General features: G+C 54.2%; 1 protein-coding gene across 3 annotated transcripts in view; it reads right to left on the bottom strand.

The window, feature by feature from the left end:
• Kif1a (kinesin family member 1A) overlaps window positions 1-17,231 on the bottom strand; it is an 89,022-nt gene that overhangs the window by 21,531 nt on the left and 50,260 nt on the right. For 2 of the 3 annotated variants that reach the window (XM_050125976.1, XM_050125977.1), the window contains exons 23-35: window positions 16,638-16,786; window positions 16,113-16,291; window positions 14,359-14,496; window positions 8,572-8,690; window positions 6,007-6,092; window positions 4,997-5,135; window positions 4,726-4,897; window positions 4,472-4,562; window positions 3,976-4,094; window positions 3,239-3,294; window positions 2,362-2,470; window positions 1,786-1,852; window positions 1,603-1,687 (exon numbers count right to left, since the gene is read on the bottom strand). In XM_050125976.1, the coding sequence (XP_049981933.1) occupies window positions 1,603-1,687; window positions 1,786-1,852; window positions 2,362-2,470; window positions 3,239-3,294; window positions 3,976-4,094; window positions 4,472-4,562; window positions 4,726-4,897; window positions 4,997-5,135; window positions 6,007-6,092; window positions 8,572-8,690; window positions 14,359-14,496; window positions 16,113-16,291; window positions 16,638-16,786 (1,509 nt within the window). Of the gene's footprint in view, window positions 1-1,602; window positions 1,688-1,785; window positions 1,853-2,361; window positions 2,471-3,238; window positions 3,295-3,975; window positions 4,095-4,471; window positions 4,563-4,725; window positions 4,898-4,996; window positions 5,136-6,006; window positions 6,093-8,571; window positions 8,691-13,384; window positions 13,625-14,358; window positions 14,497-16,112; window positions 16,292-16,637; window positions 16,787-17,231 lie in introns of all 3 variants that reach the window. The other variant, XM_050125978.1, reaches the window with a different exon arrangement.

Raw genomic sequence — 17,231 nt, 5'->3', positions numbered from 1 at the left:
AAGCAAATATCTTCTCATGTAAAGGAGCCCACGTCTGGCTCATAGGTTCTCTGCCCTGGCAAGAGAGTGACCAGCTTGCCTCTCCTCCACTGCATATTCTGGGCCATCCTGCCCAGCTCCCTGCAGCTCTGCAGCATAAGGATTCTGGGAGGGGACAATCTAGGGTCCTTTCTTGATGCCAAACTCTCCAGTACTTGGGATACCCATGGCAAGTTGGAGTTTATGGCAAGGAGAGCCTGCCCAGAGCAGATACTCAACGCTGGGGAATTGACCTCCACAGAGCTCTCTGCCTGAGGAGAGACTCGGGCAGGATACAAGAGGGAGGTGGGGACTGGGTTAGGGTCATCTCTATCCCTCAAATGGCCACCTATATGGAGTTCATGGTCACCAAGGTCTCTTATCTTTCCTCCATCTTGCTGGCCCTTCTCACAATGTCCACTTCACAGGGCCTAAAAGGCCCATGCTAGAGATGCTAGGCTTGGGGATTAGCAATAACCTAAATGGGACCAAATGTTCATGGTAGTATCTCCCTCACTTCCTTTAAGTCCCCACTGCCACCCCTAATCGGCAGCTTTTGGTGTCTGCATTTTTAGAAGAAGAGAGGTGAGATTTAAGGCGGTCTGGGTTGTCCATCTGAGCGGGAGGACATGGTGGCATGGGACACCACCAGGTGACAGTATAGGCAGAACTGCCCCCACTCCGGCAATAGCTGGGTTCAGAAGCCAGGTTCTAGGCCTGACCTTGGCCTTGGCATGGATTCAGCTTGGACTCTCCCCAGAGGGTACTTTGATCACGGGTTTCATGCTTTTTCTGACCCTTGACACACACTTGTAAAGCCCAAGTGTCCATCCTCATACCCACACCAACTCTCCACAGCCCTGTGTGTGGGGACCCAGGATGACAGGTCAGTCTAAGGACACCGGTCCTGAGATCCTGCCTACCCAGGACTGGGAGCTGCTTCTAGATAGATATACCTCAGCCCCAGGGTACATACTGGGGTAGGTATCTACCCATGTCCCCCAATGAGAGTCTAGGGGACAGCTTGGTAAAGGGGAATTCAAAAGAGGAGGTCACAGAAAAAGACAGCGTTCTTGCCCTCCCTAGCAAGGTGTGCTAGAGCTCTGACCCCATAGCACAGCAGTGGCATCGGCCAAGCTGAAGTCGTCACGGGGTGAGTGTGGCAGCCCTACCATCAAAATACACGGAGCCCTCCCTATAAGGCCGAGGACTGGAATAGTCTTCCACAAGCTAACACTCAGGATCACAGCCACCTCCCAAGACCAGACAAAGCAGAGAAGGACCCTGAAGTGTTCCAGATAGTCCCAGACAGCATGCTTGTTGCTGGCACCCTGACTTCCAGAACTGTGACACTTGGTAGTTTCCTATTGTTTTAAGTTTAACTGTGGTTTTAACAACCCTGGAAGGGCAACACAGATTTGGTAGAAACTTGGGACTATAGCAGATCCAGGGCTCTCCCTTTTGGGCAATGGGCTGAATCACAGAAGACTTCACAACCTAGCCAGACCCCCACACAAGACAGAACTGTGGTTAGATCCCAGGGTTTTGTCCGCTCCTGAGGTAACCCCTGCCTGCCCCACTCACCCACAACCAGCTCTCGCACTTCCTTCCAGCGGATGTGGCTTCCTGTCTCATGCAGCAGCGTCACTGTTATCCGTCTCTGGATGCCCTGTCACGTGCCAGGAGAGGGAACAGTCAGGTGGCACTGGGGATACAAGGAATTTCAGGGCAGTGCAAGCTCTGGGGAAGGCAGGGAAGGCTTCCCACCTGGTGGAGAAGGAAGGTCCCCATGCAGGGCATGCCGCCACGGTGGTCTACCACAGCAGGGATGTAACTGGAAAAGATGGTGGTGGTGAGACACAGAGCCCCTCCTCCAGCCCACCCACAGCACGAGACCTGGTCCCAGAGTCGGCAGAGCTGAAAACCCCTTCAGAAGGGCAGGTCCTTCAGGGCTGGCTGCCTATAACAGTTCCCATATTTTCTCATATTTTCCCATGTACCTTAAAAGTCAGAAATCTATATACCCAATGACCTGGGCACAGCTGTATCAGGACTTCTGTGTTCCGTGCCCCAAGACTGGGACACTCAAGGAGAACCTGGTCCCAGGCCTCCCCGACACCAGCTCAGGGTTCCCTGGCCCTCTTTTCCCATGTTAGCCACTGTGGATTCTCAGCTGCATTCAGAACACCAGCTCAGGGTTCCCTGGCCCTCTTTTCCCATGTTAGCCACTGTGGATTCTCAGCTGCATTCAGAACACCATTCCCGGTGCCCTTCTCCTCTTTATTTACAGACTCTTAGGCTCCAAGCTGGCACCCAACATGGGCACTCCGGGTAGCCACTCACTCGCCATTGGCTTCCAGTTCGCAGATCTCGAAGTAGACCAGCAGGTCATACTTGCAGTGGCAGGGACCTGGGGAAGGCCGTGTCATGGTGCTGAGCTTAGTGGCTGGCACTAGGAAGACAAGAAAGCAATGTCGTGTGATGGGGCACTCAAGGAGAGAGCAGCAAAGGCTGCACGGGCAACGGTTGCCCAGACAGAGGTACCCAACTGGTCTACCCATGGCCAGGTCACCCCCAGCTCTGCAGGTCAGGCATGAGAAACCTGGTACTGGTCTCAGATGTGTGGACACTTACGCTCTCTACACCCAAGTAGGAGCATGTGGCCTTACACACATGGGTGTGAGGGTGGTGGTTAGAGATTCCACGTACTGCTAGGGCAGCAGAGACACTTGCTCAGAGGTCCTCCCAATGTATAGGACTCCTCTGCCTGGCCTGTTACCTGATCTACACTTGGACACAGCAAAATATATCAATCCAAGTATGTCTTGCCAAGCACCCACAACTTGCCCGGGATGCCCTAAACTCAGCCCTGCTGGCTCTCCAACATGTCTACCCCCTTGATCACTTCTACCCACCCGACCCCATCCCTGTATTCCTGGGCCCAACCATGCCTGTCCACAGCCCCTGCGCTGGGACCTTCCTCCACTGAGTCCCTGCTGAGTGTTCATTATGCCACCTGTCACTGGGTCTAAATGTCTCCCTTGCGGACAGGCTGGTGAGCACAAAGCCAAAAGCTATCTACTCCTCAGGCCAGAAGACATCTGCTATATCAGCTGCAGCCTGAAAGACCATTATACCCACAGTGGGGTCCAACCACACTTTCACCCATAGTGAGGTCCCTCACTGCCCGGGCCCCTGGACTCAGGAGAACCTCACCTACCTGGCTTCGATAGTGGCATGACCCGGGGGAAGTGGCGACGTGAGGGCCTCAGGGGGCTGTGGAGGAAAAGTCAGAGTGAGCAGACCTAGGCTGGTGTCGAGTCCTGGGGCAGGGCAGCCTGATCAGAAGCCCATTCATGTGTCCCTTAGTTTCCTGTCCCATCAGACCCAGGAGGAATCCCAGGTCTCTGTACATGCTTAGATATGAGAGGAGGAACCCTTAGGGCCTTAGATACCATCCCAGAGGCTCCACAAGGCCCCAGGGACTCAGCGCCCCAATCATCCCTGCTGTTTCCCTCTTCCATTCCCACACCCTGGGCATCCCTCAGCTGTGAGGTCTGCTCAGCTGACGAGAGATAGCGTTGGAGAGGAGCAAAGGCCTGTCTACACATTTCCAGACCTCAGGGTGGCTGCCATTCCTGTCCCATCTCCTGGACCCATGGTGAGATGGCTTACAGGTCCCTTACCCTCACACCCCCACCTCCTGAGACTTCCCTCTGTCCCCTCTCCCCAAATACTGGGGGGATCAGACATCAGTTCCCTTCCTAGAAGTGGCCAGTGGGCAGCAAAGCCTGGCCTATCCCCTGGAAGACTCCCATGCTTGGCTGATGGTCAAGGTACTGACAACAGTGGTCCCAAAGGGCAGCGGCAGGCACGGCCCATGCTCTGACTATGCCTGGAAGCTAAGGAGATGACATCAGAGGTATATGGGACACTTGGGCGACCTAGGCAGATGACCTGAGCACATCCTTGCAAAGAGGTGGGAATGGGTGCTGCTGGTAGTGGCCGAAGACCTCAAACACAATGGGCTGGCTCTTGATGTACTCAATGAAGGACTTAGTCACCTCTACCGCAATCTAGAAGGAGAGGAGGGAAAGGATGGATCGTATCTGAAAATGTTCTGTATCCATGAAAACACAGTATTCTGAGCCCAGTCCTCTGCACCAATTCTAGCCATGGCATCCCTGGATGTGGTGCCCGTGTCTGCCCAGGGCTCATTGTGAGCCGTTTTCAGGACCTCTATTCTGACCCCAGGCTCCAATTTTAAACATTACAGATTCCCCTGCTACCCAGCTGTATGTCAGTATCCTAACATGGCACCAGAGGTTCTACAACCTGGTGCCAGACAGCCCCCAGGACAGTCCATTCAGAGCAGAAAGAACGGATTGGAAGGGAAATCCATGCTTAGGAAGGGAACACCCTTGGGAGTTCAGGGATAATGGCCAGGACCTACATTTTGGACATGGTAGAAGCCAAGAGGGGGTCCCCTGCCAGTGTTCTTCAGGGGCTCAGTGGAGAAGGCCTCATCGTGGCGGTGGATAAAGCTGAGGATCAAGAAGAGGAACTTGAAGCAAGGATTTGCAGCAAGTACCTGTGGCCTCACTGGGTATCGTATGAGGCTGCATAGCCCACAGCCTATGTGGGCTGCGCGCCCCTCAGGAGAGCATCCTCCTTCCCAGCAGCCCAGGGTGCAGACAACAGGCTCACTTGAACTGGCAGAAGATGTCTGCATATTCAGCAGAGATACTGGACGCCTGCAGGACTGTCACCCGGAAGGTGAAGGTGCTGCCTAGACGGAGATGGTCCAGGGCTGTGTCCAGGGGTCCCTCCAGGGCTCCGGTCTTCTCAGGGCTGTCTAGGAGGCCTTCAGGAGTCACAGCTGTTGGGAGCCAGGGAAGAGGGACAGGGCCTCTAGGTTCCAGGTTCTTCAAGCCCTGCTCCCACACATCTGTGTAGCACACACTGAGGCCGCACCTACCTGAGCAGGTGTTGTTGTTGACCTCGTCAGCTGAAGGCCCAGAGTCAGCACCCTGGCCCTGGCCTTCTACAATGCGCAGCTCCTCCTGGGAGGTCCCTGAGCGGGACATCCCCACCACAGGGCAGGACTCAGACTGGAACTGTGAGGACACAGAGTTAAGAGAAAGCCCAGGAGGCAGATGGCTAAGCTGTCACAGACTAGAGATCTGTGCACCGGGACCTGGGTCCCTAGGGTCCTGAGCCAGCCTTGCCACTGACGCCTAGACGAAGCACCCACCTGTCTAGGCCTCTCCTCCCACTGCCATGAGCAGCCCACCTTGACTCTCTGGTTTAGATGAGCTGAGGTGTGAACTGCCCAAGAGGAACACACCACCTGCCTCAGTGCCTGAGACATAGGAAAGGGAACCAGGAACCATTCCTGGCCTTTAGTTCTACCCCCAGGGCACCAGAGCCTTCCTGGGGGCAGGTCACAGGCAGTTCTTCCATACTGGACATCCTCAGGCTGAGATCTTAAGCCAGGTATCTAAATAAGTGTGGCTGGAGAGGGGCACTGCATGGATTTAACCCCTCTACCATCTCCTCAGATAGTCTTTTCTGTGGGGGTCAGAGGGTGGCCTCAATGGAGTTGCTCTCATTCTCACAGGTTTGAGGGGAAGCAGGAAGAAGGATGGTAGAAAATATAGTATGCTATGGGAACCCCGAGGAGAGAGAATGTGGGTGCCTATTCTAAAAAGCTAACCCAAGAGGAGAGAGAATGGGGGTGCCTATTCTAAAAAGCTGCCTCTACTCACCGGCTCTATGCCTTGCTGTGGGAGACTCGGGAAGATGATTGGACCAAGTGGGTCCTGACAAACTGGGGAAGGGACATTTGTGTGTTTTAGACAGCAAGGGATGGGACAGGCACAGCACTCAGGGAGAGAGAAAAGACTCCAGGCCCATGGGTCCCTGGCAGGGATCCCTAAGAGCCTAGGGTTATGTGGAAGGAATATACAAGGCAAGTCTTCATAGTACCTTTTCAAAATGCTGGTCGTCAAAGGAGATTTTAGCAGTCCCTGACTGACGGACCCCTGAGCCATAATCTGGAGCCTCTTCATCAGCTGCAAGAGGAATAAGCAGGGGGTCGATTTGCCAACTTGTTTCCACAGTGGACAGAGCCAGGCCAAATGGCCCTGGGACCGTGGAGAGGGTATAGGAACCAGGTACCAGATTCTTAGCTTCCCTGAGCAGCCAACATCACCACCAGCAGCTCAGGAGTCACCACACTAACCACAAGCCTGTGCTGCCTCGGGGACCCCACAAAGCCCCACCCTGTCCGACCTGCCTGTCCCAGGTGCTCAGGGAGAACAACAGGCTCCTGCCATCTCTCCACCACCCTCTTCAGAGCTCATGGGCCCTACTATGTCACCTCCAGCAGTGTGGCTACTCCTCTGCCACCACCCAGTCAGCCAACTGTATCTGATAGCCAGGACCAGCCCCAATGGGGCTCAATGGATGAGCTGACCCCAACCCATGGCCACAGGGCCGGGCAGGGGTGACAAGACTGTGTTTTTCCTAAATTCCTTTCTTTCATTGCCACAGATGGGGAGATATTAGTTATGATCCCAAACATGCTAAAATCCAGTTGTCTTCATAGAAGATCTGGGGACCCCAGATCAGACTTCATCATAGCCTCTTTTCCTGAATATGACTTGGGGGACAGCAGGGCTGTGGCTGCTCACAGGCCTGAGCTGAGCCTCACACACCTTCCTAACTCTCAGCCCTCCTCCGATACATGGGGGACCCACTGAGTCCCACTGGGTTTAGAGTGGTGGCCCTTGGAGGTATACCTCAGCTTAAATTTGGAGATGGGATCATTCGCCAGCAATCCTAACGATGACCCCCCAGAGGGCTCTTCTCACTGAGAACAGAGCAGGTTAGCCACTTCCTCTGCAAGGGACGTAGGTGGTGAGTCCCTTGGCCTCGAGGAATATTTGGACAAGATGGAGACATCTACCCAGTGTGGTTGGGAGCTGCTAGATCAGATAGGAGATTAAGGGCCTGGCAAGATGGAGGAGGAACTCCCCAGGAAGGAGGCACCCCTAAACAAGGACTTTGCAGCAGTGAGGCCAGGGTGGTATTGAAGTCTGGGCTCTTTTACCAGGTCATAGTTCCCACCCCTGGCTTTCCTTTCTAGACGGGAGCTCTAGACCAGCGCTGGGGGAAACAGTGACTGTGCTCATCTGAGCAATTCTCAGTGCGTCGTGACTGGTGATAGGTTGGAACGGGCGGGGGCTGGGCAGGACATTTGGAAATCACAGTCTGACGAGAGTGGCAATACAGCCCACGATTAGCTTAATTAGTAGAACCGATGCCACCTAATGTGGCCAGAATACCAGGGAAGGATCGATTAGACATTTCCGAGTAGAGAAGGAAGAGGCATTGGAAGATCAGAGGTAGGAGAGCCTGGGGGAGAGAAGAACCTGGGGGTACAAGTATATTGCTGGTACTTGGGGTGTGAGAACTTGGGGTATTGTGAATCTGAGAGTATGAGAGTGAGGAGGATAGCTTGGATACGATATCCTGGAGGTAGGAGAACCTGGGGAGTGTGACAATCTAGAGCAAAATGAGAACCTGGGAGTGGGTAACACACTGGGATGCTGGCCTTCCCAGATCCTCTGGGGGCCCACACTGAGCCAGCGCCAGACTAACCATGGCCAACCTGCTGCATCCTGCTCAGTCCCACTGGGTTCCTGTCTCCCTGTCCCCAGGTGCCTGAGCAGCCATGGTATACAGACCACGGTCTAGGGCAGAGAAAAAGTAGGCTTTGAACTGCCGTTATAGCAGATGTCGCCACTGACCTGCGGCTAGCTTCTGAACCATGACCTCACACTGTTCTCGGTAGCCCTACAAACATTCTCACCACGCAGGGATTGCATTATAGGGCTACAGATGAGCAAACGGAGGCCCAGGGGCTTCTGCAGCTGGCTAATCCTGGGACCTCCCGGCTATTCCAGGGGGATGGGGAGTGAGAAACTGTACACCTTTTACAAATGGAGGAGCCTTTGTTTTTAGGCCCACCAATGAGGAGCATCTACAGCCTCCAGCTTAGGCCTGTGCCTGAGACCAGGACCTAAGGGAGGAACATAGAAGAGAAACTGAGGCAGCTGTTGAGAGCCACTCTGGGAGGGGCCAGCAGTCTGTAGGTTCCCTTGACTATGGAGAAAGTGGCGAGTGGGCTGGGCTGGCAGGTAGGCAGTCCATGCCTCTGGGAGGTAACAGGGAAATCTCTGGGCCCACCTGGACTGTGTGATAGGTGGGAAATCCAAGCCAGAGCAGCCTCAGGCATCCTGGGCAGAACCTGCACAGCTGAGATGTCCCTGTCTAGTCCAGGAGAGCCTAGGAGGCCAGAACCAAGGACTTGGCATACTTTTCCTTCAAGCCCCACCTGCCCACCTGCCTGGTTGGCCACAGGGAGGCTGAGGGGTCCTGGGTAAAGTCAGTTTCATATTGGCTCCTGCACAATATTTTTCCTCCCACCTTTGCTTGCAAAGGCAAAGCCCCCCACCTCTGCCAAGGGCATCAGAGCCACACACACACCTGAGATGGCCTGCACCGCCACACGGAGGAAGCCTTTCACCTCTCCCTTTTCGCTGACGATGGCCACGCGGTGCACCAGGGGCACAGGGTACAGCAGGTTGCTCAGGTATACGAAGGCCCTGCAGGAGCAGAGCCATTGTCACAAGCGACCCTCGGGAGGTGCTCTGAGCTACAACAGTGATACCAAGGCCGGCTCACACACAACATGAAGCTGCAAAGCGGAGCGAAGCGGCGGAGACAGCCAGGGCGGACGGACGGACGGACGCAGCGAGGTGAGCTGGGCACAGGCAAGGGGGGGTGAGGGAGGAGGGTTTTCAATGCTCAGAGGAGACAGGAGGGGGAGGTACAGAGAGGAAGGAACTCAGTGAGTGGATGGCACAGCCCAGCTCAGCCTGGACGTGGCTGTCTGAGAAGAGAACAGCTGAAGAGAGGGTTTCAGCCTGCTTCAAGGGCTGGAGGACCTGGGCTGAACAGGGACATGCTCACAAAGCCTCGGCGCTTAGAGTACGGATGTCTATTTTCCACGGGCGCCATCAAGCAACTCCTCTGTGGAGCTCCTTTAACAGACACCTGTGCCCTCTCCGCTTACCTGGAGGTCAGACACAACCCGTCCCTAGGTGTCACCCTTCTCGGGGCAGGCATAACTCCAAGTGTGTGCCCATCACTCAGAAGCCTGGGCACTGCCCTAATCCTCTCTTCTAGACAACACCACTTATATCAAGAGTCTTGCTGGTGCTCCCTCAGTTGGCCTCTCCATCACCCTGCCTCTCCCCACTGTCCCTAGAGGGATGTAGGGCACCTGTCACATAGAAGTCCCTACACCTTCAGGGATGCCCAAGCCCCTTATCGAATCATCTAAGCCTTATGCAGTCCAGGACAGCCAACCCCATCTTACTGGCCCATTTGCAGCCTCCACCTGGCCACACTGGCCAATGAGACCCTGTCATCTGCCTGCTCTCATGACCACAGCTCATTCTCATTCCATCTTCTGACTTTAAGAACCTCTCTGTAGTCTTTCTGGTTTTCTGTGCTTTTAATATATGACAGAGTTTCAGCAAGTTGTTCTAGCAAAATCTTCCAAGTCAGGCCTCGGAGGGTGGGAGGCAGCTACCTTCAAAGAGCATAATGGTCCCCCTGGGCTATCTCCCTGGGACCCACTTTCCCTAGGAAGAGTACTAGCCCAAACCCTTTTGTTCAAGGCACCAGTCAGGGCATTGCTGTGGAAAGGATGTAGAGAGCCCACAGAGGACTTTGAGAGAATAGCCACACGGGGGGTCAAGTGAAGGCCCTGTGCTGGCTAATCAGGGACCCTGAGCCAGACCAAAACCTACCTCTGCCATCCCAAGGCCCTGATAACCTAAGTTACCTCTCTCGAGGATGCACAGAGCTTGCTTGGAATCAAGCCTAGGTTCTGAGCTAGACAGATGAGCCCTACTGGTGCTATGGGGACACCCTCAGCTCTGTGAGCACCCATAGAAAAGCTCACCAATTGACCCTCCCCCACCATCCAGAACTAGGGGTTCTGGAGCACTACCCAGAGAGGGAGACTGAGGCAGAGCAAGGCCGTGCCTAGGTCATACAGTAAGACGTCAGTAGGCAGCTATTCAGGCTCCCTATGAGGCCTATTGTAAAATGGGGTGACCCCAGAGACTGTAGGACCCAAAGAAGTAATACACATCCTGAGACAGCTGCTGCTCCCCAACACCTGGAAGGTAGCTTATCAACTATGTCCTAACAGTGATGCCCCAAAATTTAGCTAGCAGTGCTCTCCTCTTTGATGGATGTAGAGTCTAGAGTCTGGCATGGCCCGTTAGAGCTGGTGCAATATGGCACGCAGGCTCATTTCACAAGAGAAGACACTGATGCATAAAAACATTGGGCAGTAGCCAGGGGTGGCAGCAAGGGCCAGAGCGAGGATGGGACCTGCAAGTTACCCTCTAGGTAGCTCTTGGTCCTGCCACTCATTGCTTGGCAGTGCAACTAATCACGAATCAATCTTGCATCTCCATCTTTTAGAACTTCCTCCCATCAGAGAAGGAAAACCCAGGCTGCCATGGCCCCCATTCAAACTGTAGGAACAATATTGCCCATATCTCTCACTGGAGGCTGGGTCATGTACTGAAAGAGACCCATTTGTGACCAAAGCCCCGGATCCTCCCTGATGTCATGATCCCCACACAGATCACATGGGAACTGTCGGTCCAGCTGCAGCTGTGGGGTCAGATGTTGGCGAGGACAAGAATGATGCAATGCCCCCCTTTTCTCTATACGATCTTATATGACCAACTTATCCCACTTGACACTGTGGCGGGGTCATTTGGCCAGAAGAGATCTCTGGGCCTGGGCTGCCTTCCAGGAGCAACACTGGTTTTGAAGGGGCTACAAGCTGAATCTGGAAGACTTCTGTGCCCCTCTCTGAGTGGAACTCATTCAGCCAACAAACCCGGGAGATGAAGGCACCCAGGCGGTCACTGCTCAGGGGGACCATAGACTCTAGACTTCATCTTACCTGTTCTCTGGGCACCAGAAACAACTAGAAGACAGTGTAAGCCGCTACAGGGTCAGAACACAGGCCTTGCCAACCTTAGTATGCCACATCAGTCGAACACCTGGCTGCTCTCGGTCAGTAGAATACTGTCACAGCCACACTGGCAAAGACAGGAGGCCCGGATAAGGAGGCCCAGCATTGAGCTAAGAGACTCATGGAGCTAACAGGTGCAGCTTCTTGCTGGGTCAACATTTACCCCTCTAGTACCCTCTAGATCCTGGCCCCTAAACCCTTAACTCTTATCCTCCTCTCTCCAGTGCCTGCCTCCCTGCCCCCATCTTCTGGATGTGTGTGAAGTAGAAAATGGGAGCCTCTGGGCCTACTTCACCAGCCAACTCAACCACATCCCCAGGCCACCTGACACCTAACCATCAGAGACCTGGGATGTGAGAAGAGGCTCCCTGGTTATAGCCATGAGACGACTGCCCAGATCCAGAGTACCTTGAAGCAGACTTAAACACTCAAAAGAGGAGAGGGCAGGGCAGGACGGGCAGAGCGGCACGTGTGGCGAGGCAGGAGGGAGGAGGCAGCGCTAACCACAGATTGGTGAGGTGCAGAAACGCATGCTGGGACCCCGGGAAGCCTTTCCAGAGGGGACGAGAGTGGGCACCCCAATTTTGCTTAAGCTTTGGAGAGAGAGCCAGCAGCTACCAGAGGGTAAAAGGAAAACCAAGGTGGAGCCCTCCTTAGGGCTGGGCCTGCATAGCTGCTGTGCGGAGAAGCCAATTATTGCCAAACCAAAAAGGTCAGGTTATTGCCGAATGAAGCCTTGCACAGAGCACCCCACAAATACAGGGGCCCGGGCCTCTCATGGATGACTTTTGCTAAGTTTGGTCATTTTGTGAAATCTCAAATCCACAAGAGGGGGGAACAACGTTGGAAGGACCCAGCTCTTTTCACAAGACTGCAGAGCCCATACCCCATGTCTCCTCAATATCATTGTCCTCTGTGTCTTCTGACCCCTTGTCTATGTGACACCCGGAACCACACCCAGGGTCCAGCAGGCACAGGAGGTCTGATACTATAGCCCAAGGCTCACAGAAAGGGGAGCCTGTGCAGAGCTGGCCTGTAATCTGTATCTTTTGCTCAGGCTCAGCGGGGTGGAAGTCCAGACCCAGGGTACCTCAGAGGGAGAGGCTACCCATCTGTGTGTAGCTGGCTAGCTCATCATGGCTAACATCAGCCAACGATGGTTAGGAGAACACATCAGAGATATTCCTGGCCAGTGATACGGGACCTGCTACTTCCCTAAAGGGAGAGGGGCTCTCACACCATCACCTCCATTCAAGGAAGGAAGGAACGGCATGGAAAGTCCATAGTCTGTAAGGGACCAGGCTCAGCTTTGAACTTTCAATACTTGTGCCCCAAGATCAAGAGTTCTAAAACTCCCACGGCCCGAGAATCAATCTTAAACGCCACAAGAGGTCACTCCTAAGACTGCATCCGTTCCAAGCAGGTAGGCGACAAGCCCTAGCATGTCTGAAGTTATGCGCCTTACTGCTGAAGCCAGCAACTAGATGGGCATCCCTGCAGCCCACTCCCCCAACCTCAGCCTCCCTCACCTATTCCAGAAAGTAAGCAGCTGGGGGTTCTCTGCAAAGGGCACGTGCCCATCTCATCACGTTGGCCTGGGCGGTCAGGGGCTTGGAACTGTTCCCACCTGCTAGGCTCCACAAAATTAAAGCAGACAGGTGGAGGCCCTTCCTCTCCTGCCCTGGGAGGCTCAGAGCCCGGCTCTTTTTCTCAGAACAGAGTAGCATTGAATACATAGGGTGCCTTCTTTTTGGACAACAGTGGAATAAGCAGAAGGCACCTCAATTGAATAAAGCTGATTCCCAAGACAAGGGTTTGGAGCATCTTTCCTGGGGATATCTTTTTCCCCCCCTCTCAAATGCCCCTTGAACCCTGCCCAAGGGGTCACAGAGTCTTGGTCACTTCTTACAGCCACTACAGGAACCATCCCAGCCACCCAGAGTGGGCACCGGGAGCTCTTGGCTGTAGCTCTGAACTCTAAGCCCCAGCCTCTCTGCCGCTGGCCCCAGACTCTTCCCCGCTGAGCCAGAGTATCCATCTTCTAGACGTGCACATATCCCGCTGTGAAGACACTGGGGAGCCGGGCTTTCTCGGTTTCCTGAGAAGCTAGCCCTAGCCTGCCTGGCCCAGAGGGTCCCATGTCTGCCCTGATAACCCCATCGATTGCCACAGCAGTGCTCCTATGCAAAAGAGCTGGTTCCTCCCCAGCATGCGTGCCTCAACCTCACCAACCTTCCTACTAAACTGAACAGGGGGGGCCGGTCGTAAAACGGGTCCCGGCCGTCGCACAGCGTGTGCTCCGGAAAGACGTCGTCCTCCAGGTCCTCCTCCTCCTCCTCCTCCTCCTCCTCCTCCTCCCCCACGCTCTGCTCCTCGGCAGGCTCGGTGGTGTCGGAGTCGGGGCTCGAGAAGGTGGGGGAGGGGGTGAGAGCAGCCATGCGCTCGCTCATGCATGTGTTGAGAAGAGGGTAGCTGTTGCAGCCAGAGATGACTGAACTGAGGTTAGTGCGACAAGACAGAAAGAGGTTAACACCAGCTACTCTGGGGAAGGTGGGGCAGGGTGGGGCGGGACAAGGAGGACTTCTGTTTCAAACCAAGCACCAACCACCAAGAAATGCTGCTTTAAAAGACATCGAACAAAGAGGCGCCCAGTCTCAGGGCTGGGAAGAGGAAACAAAACAAAACTCCCCAAGCTAACAACGACAACAGAATCCATTATCAGTAGAAGGCTCTGGAAAGCACCACCAACAGGTATGAGCAAGAACAAGGGTCCAGGCTGGCCGTAGCCAAAGCTCTTTAAGGACCTCCTTGGATGACATGGGGGTCGGAGACTAGATACAGACACCAGACTGGAAAACAAGGAAGGAGCCTCTGTGTTCCCACTCCCTAAACACTAGTCACTTAGAATGCCTGCTCCAGGCACATTGGGTGCTTGGGCAACAAACACACACACTCATGGATACGCATCACAGTAGGTGACGGCAGTAATGACAAGATGCCACCCCAGGTCTCCTAAAAAAGCTGGGCCTACAGGTGCATGATGAGGAATGGCGGAGGGAAGGACAAAAGTGGAACATGGCTCTTTCTTGACTTCAGGGCAGGGCAGCTCAGGGTCTGGGCTCTGACCCCACTGTTCTCTCTCTCTCTCTCTCTCTCTCTCTCTCTCTCTCTCTCTCTCTCTCTCAGGACAGGGAGGAGGTGCCCACCTGCCCACCAGCCGGAACCAGGGGAAGCGATCATAGAAAGGGTCCCCGCCGGTCACCACGTTGTCACAGTCCTCAACGACGCTGGAGGGCACCTCTGCGGCTCTGTCATACATTTCCCGCATCAGGTCCAGGCGTTGCCTGTTGGGGTTCAAAGACCATGTAGGCTCAGACCAGTGCCCAGAAGCAGCCTGGCACCCCATTCCTCCTAGGGCATCAGACTCAGCTTGGTCCCATCGCCACCGTCCTGTCAGGGTCACAGACTCAGAGGTCTGCCAGCTAGAAACCCATGAGAATGGCAGGTCACCCCAACTGCCTCCCAAGTCCTCCCCAGTGGTGGAAAAGGTGAGCTGAACAGACTTGACAAGGCAGGGCACAGCTGGAGAGCTGACAGAGACGTGGGGAGACACCCTACGGCAACTCAGAAGCGGGATTGGTAACACAGTCCTGAAAGCTCTTGTTGTGAGGCAGGAAAGGGAACGGATACCACAAAGCATTTTTAAATCTCACCCCACCCCGAGGCAGGACAAAATGTAGGTGGGAGAAAATGAGATCGTGCTCTCTAGAGGGCTCAGAGTTTGCCTTCTAGGAAGAGAAGCATCCACTACGAATGGTGTTATATTCCGCCTGACTTCCTAGGACACAGGAGGGATGGAGAGCCCGGAGGCACACACAAACTGTACAAGAAAAAGGTGTGCCTACTAATAATGTTTTGCTGTCTTCAGGAGGCCTGACTGACCGGGAAGAGCCCTTTCTACCTAGCTCAGTGGTTCTCAACCTTCCTAATACTACAGCCCCTCAATACAGTTCCTCATGTTGTGGTGACCCACAACCATAAAATTATTCTTGTTGCTACTTCATACCTGTAATTTTGCAACTTTTATAAATTGTAATGTAAATATTTGTGTTTTCTTAGGCGACCCCTGTGAAAAAGTCATTCGTTCCCAAGGTGTCCCAACCCACAGGTTGAGAACCCCTGCTCTAATCCCGAGAGATTAACAACTCATTCGTGAGCCTGCCTTCTACATACAAACCCACAGACCCCAAGTCCACACCCACCTCCCCTCTTCCTAAGTTCTCACGCACTTGACCAGTGTTCTCTCTGCCTTCAATTGCCAAGGACAGCGAGAAACTAAGAAGGTCCTTTGCTCAAGGCTGGTCTAATTCAGGGAGCTGGTCCACAGAGACCAGCTGCTCCACATTTTCCTCAGCAGTCCCAGGAACACTCTGGCTTTCTCACTCCTAGCCTGCACTGTTGCCCAGTCATGGGCCTGTCTTGTGCCTCCTCTTCCCAGGGCTGTGAGTACATTCTGCTCTTCTCGTGGCAGACGCCTAAGTCATTACCCAGTTATCTTCACACGTGAAGACTTGGCATGAGTTTGGGGAGGAGTCTAAGGAGGCAGAAGCACTCTTACAACACACAGGCAGTGGAAAACTTCAGTAATGGCAGGGCACTACCGATGCCCTTCCACCTGCCCAGATCCTCAGTCTTCCGGGGGCTGAGGGGATGATTTCCCTCAGGCATGCAGAGTAGAGAAGCCAGGAAGCCAGCCCCCTCCCACCCCCGAACTCTAAGGTCCTTGGCACAGACCTGACTGGAGACACTGAGCCACCCTCCAGTGCCCTCTACTGCCTGAGTGCTCCTTCAGAAGTTATACCCGGAGAAACACTGGCATTGTTGTGAAGCACACCCCAGTCTGCTTCTGTCCCCAGGAAGACACCCGTCCACCATCCACCTCACTGCCCATCAGCGGCACCTGAGTTTCTCTAGCGTCCAGTAGTGGGTGGCCCCATTTTTCTGATCCTGGACCTCCACTGCCACAATGGTTCGGGGAAAGGGCCGTGTCTCTCGGTCTTTGGCAGCTTCTGGAGGCAGTAGGTCTGGCGGCAGTGGGGAGTAGAGGGTGTCTGTGAGGAGGACAAACTGGAACTGGACCTGGAAGGGGAGAAGATGCTCATTCATCCACTCCTTGATGAGAGGGAGCCAGGTTTCCAGGGAGCTTCTCCCCACGCCACTGAGACTGCAGCTCTATATTCCATAGTTCACCAAACTATTCAACCAGTCACTGAAAAATGGTCAACACTCCAACCCCGGTCCCCACCATGGCTTGTTGATTCCCAAGCCCAGTTCCAGGGCTTCCTTCAACCACCCACACTGGGTACCTGGTTCAGGCAAGAGCCCCAGTCAGCTCTAGGGCTGGCTGAGTGCTGGTATTGAGCTGTGACTATAAGCAACTAGCCCATCACTCATGAAGAACCCGACTCCTCTGATGGATTCCCACCTTCTTCTTTAGCTCCACGCTGATGGCGTTGGCCTCCTTCAGGAAGATGGCATTGCCCCACAACAGGTCCCGTAGAGAAGTGAACTGGTACCACTTCCATTTCCGGAAGGCCCACAATGCCAGCTCACATTCCCGCTCGGTCCACTGGACTATGGGAGAAGCCATGGGTGTCATCAAAGAAAGCCATAATATAGCCTACCACAACCGGAGTCCTGTAAGATCAAGATGACTTGGCAACGTCACAGGACCAGCTGAGTGGACCCGGTAATAAAGAGTAGCCCTTCCATAGTCAACGTAGCCAGAGATAGATGTTGAAGGGCAGGCTAACTTGGAAGACTGGCTGGGTTCCAGCCCTCTCTTCCCAGATAAAGGCTCCTCCGATCAGTCCCTGCCATACTGGGTTGGGGTCCCCATGCTTGCATTCCTGATTTCATACTAAGCCCTCTTGGTGTGGAGAAAGGAGACCCAAACGGAAGGACCAGTCAAATAAGAAATGTGGAAATGCCCCAGATCACCCAAAGATTAAGTGGACTCCCCAAATGAGCTTCCCTAATAGGTTGGAAGTCAAAGCAGCTCAGAGGCCATATCACCAGT

This window comes from Alexandromys fortis, unplaced genomic scaffold (assembly GCF_014885135.2).
Source record: "Alexandromys fortis isolate MF-2015 unplaced genomic scaffold, M_Fortis_MF-2015_v1.1 scaffold_254, whole genome shotgun sequence".
In the NCBI taxonomy this organism is placed as follows: domain Eukaryota; kingdom Metazoa; phylum Chordata; class Mammalia; order Rodentia; family Cricetidae; genus Alexandromys; species Alexandromys fortis.
This window is presented reverse-complemented; position numbering and strand designations above follow the sequence as displayed.